General features: G+C 35.9%; 1 protein-coding gene across 1 annotated transcript; it reads right to left on the bottom strand.

Annotated features, from left to right (window-relative positions):
• Positions 1-403: 403 nt before the first annotated feature.
• Positions 404-10,714, bottom strand: slc38a2 (solute carrier family 38 member 2). Its single transcript, XM_006633620.3, has 16 exons — positions 10,403-10,714; positions 9,278-9,509; positions 8,955-9,036; positions 8,712-8,827; positions 6,953-7,026; positions 6,769-6,861; positions 6,538-6,619; positions 5,991-6,073; positions 5,663-5,721; positions 5,198-5,374; positions 4,899-4,978; positions 4,420-4,520; positions 3,807-3,931; positions 3,491-3,635; positions 3,276-3,373; positions 404-2,726 (listed from the first exon to the last, which is right to left on the bottom strand). Exons 2-16 carry the CDS (start codon positions 9,406-9,408, stop codon positions 2,622-2,624), a joined length of 1,551 nt encoding a protein of 516 aa, XP_006633683.2. The 5' UTR covers positions 9,409-9,509; positions 10,403-10,714; the 3' UTR covers positions 404-2,621.
• Between the last annotated feature and the right edge of the window lie 225 nt (positions 10,715-10,939).

Genomic DNA, 10,939 nt, shown 5'->3' with positions numbered 1-10,939 from the left:
ACATGGCATTCCTTACATGTCAAAAGAAATAACAATATGTCAATATGTTGCTCCTGCAGATGAAGGCTTATAAAAGTAAGTGCTTATTGAATGTGAAGTGTCCATCTTTGAAAAAAATATGTATGGGATGTTTAGATCTGTGGATTGTAGGTTTCATTTTGCTTTATTTATCTGCCATTTTGGAGTATCTATTTTGGTAATGCTTGCCATGAATGGGTCTCCATTATTTGATACATATTTGAAATGAACAATAATGAACAGCAAAGCTACATTTGACCAGAAAGGCAGTTTAATAATAAAATATTATTTCATATTAGCCTCATATGCATCCCTGAATTTAGTATGAAGACCTGTGAATTGGCACAAAGTGCAAACACATATAAATCAATTTCCAGAGATGATATTAGGGATTATCAATAATTTTATTTCTTTATAATTACAGGATATACATAAAGTTTCATTGAAACAAGAGTGTAGCACTGACAGTAATGCTCTCTCTTTGCCTGGATAACTCTTTCAGATACCTCTCTCTCCAACAGTACTGAAATTAGCATACATGATTTAGCACAAAAACATGTATGCAGGACCAACATATACAGTAATTCTAAAGTGTACACAAACCATTGCGAACTAACAAATCAAGACTTCACTCACATAGGTCACCTGCAGTAAGTCTATTGAATGTAGTTAGGTCTAAAAAATGTTGATTATATTTTAATTTCAGTTTTAAACAGCGTTCATCAGTATCATAAAATTCAAAGGCTCATTGTTTATATGGACCTTGTATAGAGCCATTTGACAAACTTGACACAGATAATACTGTTGTGTGTGTGCTCTGTATAGTGCCTAGATAGGCAGCACCACAGTGAAACAAAATACATCAAAAACTCTTAGTAATTACCTATATTTTAGTTTTGGTATTTTCTACTTAAAATATTAGATTTGCAGAATTACAAGTATAGTAGTGGTTTGAGGAACACATCTTACTACTGCTAAAGAAAATTAAAGCTAGCTGGTCCACTGGAGGGAGAACTCAACAGGCAGGTAATGCAAATTGAAATTACCAGCCTTCCACAGCTCTACAATATTTAACAACTTGCAAAAAGATAAAAAAACAAGGCCTATATACAGTTCAACCAATATGTACATATATACATTAATATAAATATAGTAAAATAGTTTAAATTACATTGATTTCATGTTGTTCCATAAATATCGCAGGACAATATTGTTCACAATTTGTGAAATGTGTGTTGGAAGCACAGCGAGACATCTCTTACAGTGAGGTGACAATGTGACAGCAGATGTAACAGAAACACAAAAGGTACTCATTTAGGGGTGATCCCAAATCCAGTAAGCCACATACATTACACAGTCAATAAAAGCCTGTTTTCAAAGCAAAGCTGCCAACAGTCAAAAAACGTCACATTTTTTGATGAGGTTGTAAAAAAGACAAATCAATGGTCACTCAGAAGACTTCTGCTGCAGACTACTGTATATTAGGGGCAAGCAGCTATATCTTACAACCATCTCCATTTTAGTGCTGTTTATGTACAGTAAGTCTGGAAGCCATGCCATGTAGCATTCTTTGCTCCGTTAAAACAGTTTATACGTAGTGTTGCATGTAAAGCATTTTACAAATCAAGAAGGTAGGTAGCTTTGGAGTTATAAATTAAGGTACTTTGATGGCACCTTAAACCATAAATATTTATGTTGATTTATTGTAACTCCTATTACACAAAACAGGTTAAACCAGCTAATACTTCCTGTTTTAAAGCTGTAGTCCACATATCACCAGCAGTTGTATGCAAAATGGAACATGCCTAAGAGGAACTACAGAATGGTTGTAACAGCTGTTCCTTTAAGCATAATAACTATCTTACAGTTTCATCATTCAGTACTTGGGTTTATAGCATAGGTTTTAAATATTCCAAGTGACCTTGGAATGAACACTGTTAAAATGTCCTACAGTTCGTATCAGGTAATAGAGATGAGTTTAAGAGTACTCCAGTGAATGTTTAAGTGTTTATAAATACACACAGCAACGCATTAATTCAAATTATTTTGGCAAATTAAAAAAGAGAAGACTTTCATTAAAGCCTAAGTACTACTGTAGTTTTATGCTTTCATATCCCCCTTTGAAGACCAGTAGCTCCCTTACAAGAGTCCAAGTGAGAAATGGTACATATTGGCCAGGCTTCAAAGTGAAAGCTGCATTAGTGTTGACACATGGTACATAGAACACATGCAAATGTCACTTTTAGTACCTGAACTTGAACGTCTTAGCTGCGTTGTACTAGATTACTTCTATGTCCCTGTTGAGGCACAATCAAAGTCTGTACTGTACCATTAACTTTTAAAAAACAACATTTGTAACAGGAACAGTTTTAAGTGCCATCCATGTGGCCTAATAGCGTACTGTACAAAGTTCAATACATTCTCTTGGAATGGTATATAAATCACTGCTCATTGGTTGATGTCGAGCAAAAATACTTTTTGTGATCCAGTCTTTACAATCAGATCTGTTTTCTGGCAGAAATCCATTTCTCAGCTAAGCAAGATGTTTTTGGAGTCGGTGTGCAGGAGCTGCACCTCTGTGGTGACAAGGTGTCACTCTGCATTTAATGGCCGTCAGCCTGACCTACACTATTGTGAATCCAGTCCAGGATGATCAATGTCATACTTCCAAGCATAACAAAGAATCCGCTGATTAAGAAGATTGTGGCCTAGAGAGAAAAACAAAACAAATTAACACAAATGACTACATAATCACTCAAGGAGTTAAAATGTTATACCCAAAAGAAAAATGATTGTGGTTTGGGGTCTACTACTTATCTAATACTGATTTTTTTTGGGTGATACTTTATCTAATCTGTTTGGAAAATTCTTGAAATAATATTCAGAAGAAAAAACCTTCGATGGCTTGTAAACCATAGTTTAGAATTAAACTAATGATATGCTATACTTCAGCAGAAAATGTGTTCCACATAGATTATCCACTAATTTTAAATAATTCAAAACAATGTTTTTATTACTAATGCTTATAGAGTCAATTTCATTATATACATATATGATCTTATGTTATTCCCAGCTTCATATACAAAATCAGACACTTTAATTAGTCAACTTCTCTTAATAAAAGCTATATAAGATGGTACAAAAATATCCCCCTTCATTAATGCTGTGCATAGAATAATATTAGGTGAAAAGCAACAATCACTTGTATAAGTTAAACCTGATGAAAATTCACTTGCTGCTGATAACATCATACATACCCCAATCTTCTGAACTGACTTCATTGACTCCTTCTTCACCAGCTTGATGTAAAATGCAGAAGGAAGAATAAAGATCAGCATCGCAGCAGCAGAGGCACCTGTAAAAATTCATGAAACAAATCTTTAAGATGACAAAATAACTGTATATTACAGCTACTCTCAAACATTTGTTCATCTCTACAAAACATAACTGAACAGAGCCAACAAAAACATACCAATGAACCCAAAGATGTCCCTGATTGTAGGCACAAAAATCACCAGTGCATTAGTCCCACTCAGGAGAAGAAAAGTTATAATGGTGTGACGAATCCAGCTGAATTCCTTGGATGCACACAGGAGCTGGTTGACGGAAGTGCGAATCTGAACAGAAGATTCAAAAGAACAACAAGACCAAATTAAAATTCCTGACAATAAAAAGAAGAATAGCAATGCAGTTATGACAGTTACCACTGTTGAAACTCTTTAGAAATGGTCACACCCTAGAAAGATCAATTTCTAAGGAATTGTTTGCAAAAATACTGGCACACTTACAGGAAAGAGAACCACGGGTACAGTCAGAGTCACAGCTGTCAGCACTGCCAGACGCACAACAAGCAGGACTACGTCAAACTTGTACACCTTAGAGTAGGTATGAAGCAGTTCAGGTTCCACATTATCTGTGAAAGACAAGTAAATCCCACACATTATGTTTTACAAATGTTACTGAAATCATTTTTGCACACACACTGTGATAATTCTTCTGCATTGTCAAAAAAAACTACACTGGACAAAATCTTGTGTGGAGCTGCAAAAACAGTGAATGCGAAACAATGCATTCCATAATGGGAGAAAATTCCTTGTGACAATTCCATAATTCTCATGCCTTCACTCATAAAAATAAAACTGCTAGTCTTAAGGAAACTGGGCCAGGATTCTCTGTTTATCCATTGAAAATAGTGACAAACAACCAACATTTCCAAACATTACTTCAGAGATATAATCATAGTTATTAAAACTTGCCCAAAGACATGAATGAACAAAAGCTTATTATTGCTTAAGTTAAAAGCTTATGTAAATTACCATTATGTTCTTATATTCATTCTAAAGCAGTTCAGTTACCAACTCCTAGCATTCTCCACTGTGAGAAACATAAAAAAAAACATACCACTGAAGGTCAGGTATCCAAACAGAGCAGCCAGTAGGTACATAACAAACATGGAGAAGAAGGAAACATTGGACACATTCTGCATCCTCTTCCGAGAACGGCTGTAGAGAAATGAAATGTTTTTCATATTTATTTTCAATTGAAGTGAATAAAGCACTAACTGTGCTTACATAGAACCAAACTGTTTGTCTCACTGTATGCTTATATTATATCTGTTTTCATTCAAGTTAAGTTCCACATGACCACAAACCTCTGTCCTGTCCTTTCACACTACCCTACCTCATTGTTATGTGTATGGTCAGGATTAGGCTACTAGCCCTAATTGTAGATTTGATTAATATAAAGTAGGCCTTTGCTATTATCACATTTATGTCACACTATTCATACATTTCATTTATAATACATTCAGAAATATCATTTCTAACCACTAACCCAAAGTGTTACTAAGTTTTGTATTCACAGTTTATGACTTCACTCACTCTTTCAGCTCTTCATAGATTGGCAGTATAGCAGGGTGACACACAAAGGCGAAAGTCAGGATTGGCACAGCATATACAGTCTAAAGAATGAAAAAAGACACCTTAAGAAAACAGTCAAAATGCTAAAAAATAACAAAACCCATACATGTACAGCTGATTTAAAAAACTGTGATTACTGAAGTTCCCATTGAAATTTGTATCTTTAAACTATTGAGCTACAATCACATTGATAAGAGTTATTATCCAGGTTACCAGAAAAACTATTTGTCTCCTCTGTATGAGAATTACACAACACATACCTGGGAGTTGAAGACAAAATACTTTGGTGTGCAGGCATCTTCCTGATAAACAGTTGCATTCTCTGCTCTCCTGTGGATTTCTTCTGATAAATGACTCAAAGTGTGGTTCAAAGTCATGTTTACTGCATCGTGTTCCAGTGGTAGAGGGCAAGGGATTTGGAACTTCTTGTAAATTACCTAAAGAAAACACATAAATAATCCTTTTAGACATCTGAAAGAAAATAATATCCGTGCATTTATAATGGACATTAAAAGAAATAAAATACATCTCAGGGTAAGAGATTTTCAAGATCTAGTTTAGCATTAAAATCACTGTGCCCAAATGATAAAGGGAGGATTTTAGAACAATGAGTGCTTCAAGAAGAGTCTTCTACTTGAATACTCCATTGTGCACTTAAACTAGAACTTCATTGTTTAATGTTTAGACATCCTCTGTCATTTTTAATGATATTTAAATATACTTACAACAATCAGAAAAAAGACCATACATAGCAGGGAAAATCCACTGGTGTAACCAAGATATCCTGAAAAATAAAAGCAGTAACCACCATTAAGTGAAAGAGAACAAATAAAGCACTGTTTCTCATAGCTGAGTATTGAGATACAGAATGTATGTCCACTAGCAGATATAAGCAAACACTTTGCATATATCTACACTTTGCACACTAGTGCTTCAGTTAGCACCAGGAAATGAGCAGTTCTAAGTCAACTGTGCAGTACTGGCTAGAGTGTGTACAAGATAAAGAAGACATGTTGCTACTGTCATTCCAGGATTCCCTGGGCATTCACTTACCTAGGTTTCTAGTCAGTGACAAGGGCAGTATAATCACCACGGATACGAGTAGCACAAGGTAGTCTCCATTGATATACCACTCCCTGAAAAAGGAAAAAATTATAATTATTGAAATGTATTATTGGAAGGTTAAATGCCAAAGGTATTTAAAAATCTTTTTTCTTTTTCTGAAGTAACTAAGACATTATTCTAACAAGACAATCAGTCAAAAATCAGTTCATACTGTATATGTACCTCCAACCTTTGTTCCTTAGTAATAGTTCACTAAAAACACAGGACACTTCAATATAGAGATATACTAAATTAATAGGCTCTTTATTACAGAATATTTATTTGTCTTTCTTAAAGAAACACTATTTTTAGTCATTAGCCTATAGTTTACATATGTTTCCATGGCACTGTGGCAAACAGAGAAAAATACTTCCACTAGTAAAAATAGAGCTAATTTCCATCTGTCATTCTTTCGATATTAATAATTATGTTTTAAAAAAAAAAATCTAGAATTTTTGCATACAGAATGAACTGATTGAACTAAGTTGTAACATACCCAGTGTTCTCCTTCATTCCCAAAAATGCTTGGATCACAATTGGCAGCTCGTATTTCACAATGTAGAGGTAGCTTGACATTGCTGCAATAATAAATTAAATAAATTAAACATGCAAATGTTAACCAGCAGCTTGTGGCTGTTTCTCTTTCATTTTAATTGCAGTTTACCAGGGAGGCCTAATGGCACTTCTAATGAGGATATCAAAATAAATCAGTGTTAATTTCATTTACCTCCGATGTTCTGCATTGTAATTGAGCAGGAAGCAGCCAATTTGCCAGGCATTCCAAAGGCCTTGTATCCAAGCTGTTCATAAACTAATGATCCTAAAATATAAAAACATTTCCAGAATTACACAAAACACTAAAAATCACAAAAATCAAATTATTTCAAGGTAATGACGTTTTTTTTCTCTACCTCCTTCATTTGCAGTTTTCAGAAGAAGGTGCACAGAATAAAGAGAGAAGATTGACACAGCAACCAGAAGTATCCTGCAAAGGGAACATAAACCTAAGGATTATTATTTTTTCACTTGGAAGAACACGAGTCATTAATACAGCTCCTTCTCCAATTAAAGCAGCAGAAATTTAACTAGATTTCATAAGGATTGTTGAAAAACCTTGGGGCCCTACATAGTTAAAATATCAAAAGATCATGTTAGGTTTCATCATGTTCTTTTTTAAAGAACTGTAACTTAACACTGAAAAGACCAGGTCTCAGCCCAGACAAACTACATTTTTCTTGCTCGGCATTTTACAGCACAGGTCCCTGGTGATCATCTTACTATAATAAACACGGCAAAGACCTCAGTGAATATCCTATGTCCTTTATGACACAATGACTCTGAAACGAGAGCTTATATCTCCATAAGCTTCTGTCTCTGCATGTCCAAGTTCATAAAGTCTCTCCTTTCCTGATTTCTTTCACTGTTTCATTCTTTGATTATTTATCCTATTTTTCTAAAAATGTAACTAAGGCAATGCTTTTATAAACCTTGCAATTAGCCCAATGCATCTAAAAACACCTAGGTCTGGGATTCCGTCTCTTAATGGTAATACCACCCTCAACTACATCAATGTCTCACTCATTATTCCCTCAGAGACAAATTGCATGTGACCTTAAATATCCTATTACAAGCACAGCACGGAATGCAGAAGTAGCCTACGTAGCCAACACATAAATAGCCCTGGATGTCATTATCACTAATCTGCATTTGTTCTGAGCTGTGATCATGTACTAAAATGATCTAGAGCAGTAAAGTCAAGGGGCTATACCTGTGCTCACATGCATCTACCACATAATGGGCGACATTTGATGTGCCATTCTATCAATTACATACTGAACTTATTCACAGGTTTTAAGACATTTGGTATACAAACAGGACTCAGCTGTTGTTTTTGCTACACATGCATTTATATATATAGTATCCTCGCATACCTAGTTTCAGTAGTGCCTGGCCTAGCACTTTTATCGAGAATGTGCATTTGTGCGAATTTCCAAAGCTCAGTGACAAAGTTGCCATTACTTGCCTTTAGTTTTTTTTTAATTAAAACACAACACTACCTATTGGGGCAATTAAACTGTTAGCTTAAACTTAAAAAATTATGCGTTTAATGTGTTCGCAGGATAAAGAGATCCATAAACACATGGGTGATCACACAAAACCAGACGATCTCCTTAAAACTTTATATAACACAAAGTGCTCTGGCCTTGACTGCAGGGGATTAAAATGATAAGCAGCTTCATTCCACTTAGTTGTCAGAAGCCCAAATGCACTGCGTGAATCCAGATGGTGCACACTCTGTTTGTAAACACTAGCCATTGGGAAACTAGTGGCATGCTCGCACGACAGATTTATCCATTCACAATTCTTGTGGGACAAGAACTGCAAGTGAAATTAAGTCTAATCACACCGTCCCCACCATAGTTAGAGAGGACTGCCTGGATCTTTTGTCCTGTGCATGCAGATGTTCCGAGCACAAAAAAAAACATTCCTGCTGTTTTAATAAAATATCAAATCCTGAAGGTTTCCCTCTGAACAATTGAGTTCCTTTATGTTTCCCGAGCTAGGCAGATAGATACTGCCAGCAGGCATCAATTAGGCTACCATACATCACCCTGCCGGGCCAGATACCTTCACTTCAAGCCAATGTGACAGTGATACCGGGATACGTACACAAACAGTGCAATTCCAGTGTTGGCCATGGCATAGGATAGGCCAAGGATGCCACTCCCCATGATGGCATTGCCGAGGTTGAACACTGACATGCCAAAGGACGTGGTGCCGGCATGCTGTTGGGAAATAAAGAAAAAAAGCAGATGAACATTTTGGCGAAATGGGAACGACCAATGACTTCCTTTTAGCACGCACATAAATCTTCAGTACAGACAAGACACAGCAAAGATAAGACGCACTTACATATTCAGTTTCGTATTTCTTCTTCCCCAGGTGGTGATCAGGGAGGAAATTTTGACTCTCAGGGTCCATATCTTGATATTGACTAAAAAATAAAAACGAATGAAAAAGATTGCATTTCTTATTAATTTGCTCCCATTTCCAAATTGCAACATTTGTGCAAAATCTTTTTTTAACCCATTATAAAACATCCAACCCAGATACCCTTTAAAAGAACTGTTGGCACAACGCCAGATGCCATACATGCCGTTCTAATTGATTAAATAGCTAAAAAATAAATCAGCTCGGCTCTTTCATAACAAATACACGTGACAAGTCATTCTCACCTGCTTATTGGGACCTTTTTAACGGGACAATCAGGATAACCGTACTCATTGCTGTTGGAACTGCAGCTACTGTCCTCGTCTGGGGAAATGTTAAACTGGCTCATCTCAGTCTTAGTCACGCCTTGTTTCATTTTTCAATCCGTTGGAAAACGTTTTTTGTTGGTATTTTAAGCTTCCTTTCTAGCTTCCACTCTCCTTGATACGGCGCTGTCTTTGTCCTTGCTGCGTGTCCCTAAGGAAACAATGAATAATCAATACTGGGCAACGCGAGAGCTGCAGCATCCTCTGACAGATCCGAGGTCATGTGAACATTGTTTGAAAAAAAGGGTGGGGGGGGGAGGGGGTGGCTGACTCATTCAGGAATGGAAAAGTACTAGCCGGCATCCGCGATTACTCAAGCTACAATTTACATTTCAAAACTGGAAAAACAAAAACCCACACTTTTATCCCTTAATGTGTAGGTTTCAGGATTTGGGAAAACATTTTTTTAAAGGAAAGAACAGAATAGTTTAAAATTTAGTTTGTTTTTAAAATAACATAAATTGAGCTATAGCATAATAATCTTAGCAGACTTTTTAAGTATTTGAAAACCCTTAAGACCAGTGAGGTATTTCAAAGAGAAATCTATCTGCAGCCTTTCGCTGTATTTTAATCTCATCCTGATCCTCTCAGCCGGGTATCCGAATGGAAACAAAGGCACGTGTTGGTCTTACTGGCAAGATATCTTGCGCAGCGCTGTCTCAAATGGCATTCGGCTACGCTTTAATTCATTAAACATATAACCACTTTCGTGTGATTGCTTTGTTTCGTTAGATATATTTGAAAAGAATAAAAAAAACGAGTACAAAAAAAAAGAACACAAAATGCTACATCTCTGTCTGGCACCCCCACCCGCCTTCTCCGGCAAAATGTAAATCATTTAGTCACAAGACTGCAGCTGTGTTAGTCTTTAATTATTTATTTCCCCCACGAATCTGACTCGAGATGCAGTTTAAAACGAATGAAGAACGACCATTTCAATTTACCAGACGAATATATAAAACAAATTATAACTCTACAGATCTATTCATTCTAGATTAAAAAAAAACAGCAGTTTTTAAATTTACAGGAAAATATTCCACTTACCTCAATGTGCTGAACCTTTTGTTAAAATCCTTCGACTGGAAAAAAATATCAGAGGACGTTTTAACTTTAAAAACCCTTCAATGACGAATAAAATTGCACCTAAATCGGGGCTTGTGTAAAATAAGACCGATAGGTGTTAATATATCCAGCTATGTACTTAAATACTCGCAATAGAAAATAAATACAATATACAAATAAACACTAATTTCAGTTCCTGAAACAGTAGAATTAAGTTAAATTTATTTTACAATATTATTCTTTTATTTGCTAAGACGCGCACACGCTGAACGCCACACTGCTCTAAGCTGTTAAATCTATCTGCTCCTACTTTTTAACTACAGGCGGAATTGCATCAGCTTGATTGAAGCAGGGGAGTGGTTATAACAAAAAGGATAAAGGAGTGTCCTTGTGATAATAACAAGGTTTGTGTACAAACATGGGAAAATGGCCGTTGCGTTTTTTTCCACTAGTCTAAACTGTAATATAAGATCAACGACCTCTCTTTGAAACTTCGGATTGTATTTACAAACATACTAC

Source organism: Lepisosteus oculatus, chromosome 7, assembly GCF_040954835.1.
Source record: "Lepisosteus oculatus isolate fLepOcu1 chromosome 7, fLepOcu1.hap2, whole genome shotgun sequence".
In the NCBI taxonomy this organism is placed as follows: Eukaryota; Metazoa; Chordata; class Actinopteri; order Semionotiformes; family Lepisosteidae; genus Lepisosteus; species Lepisosteus oculatus.
Note: the sequence above shows the minus strand (reverse complement) of the source record. Positions and strands in the feature narration are given on the sequence as shown.

What these genes read in the sequence shown, in the direction of transcription:
- slc38a2 (XM_006633620.3), bottom strand. Translation starts at nt 9,408, where the DNA reads ATGAAACAAGGCGTGACTAAGACTGAGATGAGCCAGTTTAACATTTCC. An exon ending in TGGTCTTTTTTCTGATTGTT is followed by an intron (nt 5,375 to 5,662) that starts GTAAGTATATTT and finishes TGTTTTCTTTAG; the next exon opens with GTAATTTACAAGAAGTTCCA. An exon ending in ATCTATGAAGAGCTGAAAGA is followed by an intron (nt 4,521 to 4,898) that starts GTGAGTGAAGTC and finishes ATTTCTCTACAG; the next exon opens with CCGTTCTCGGAAGAGGATGC.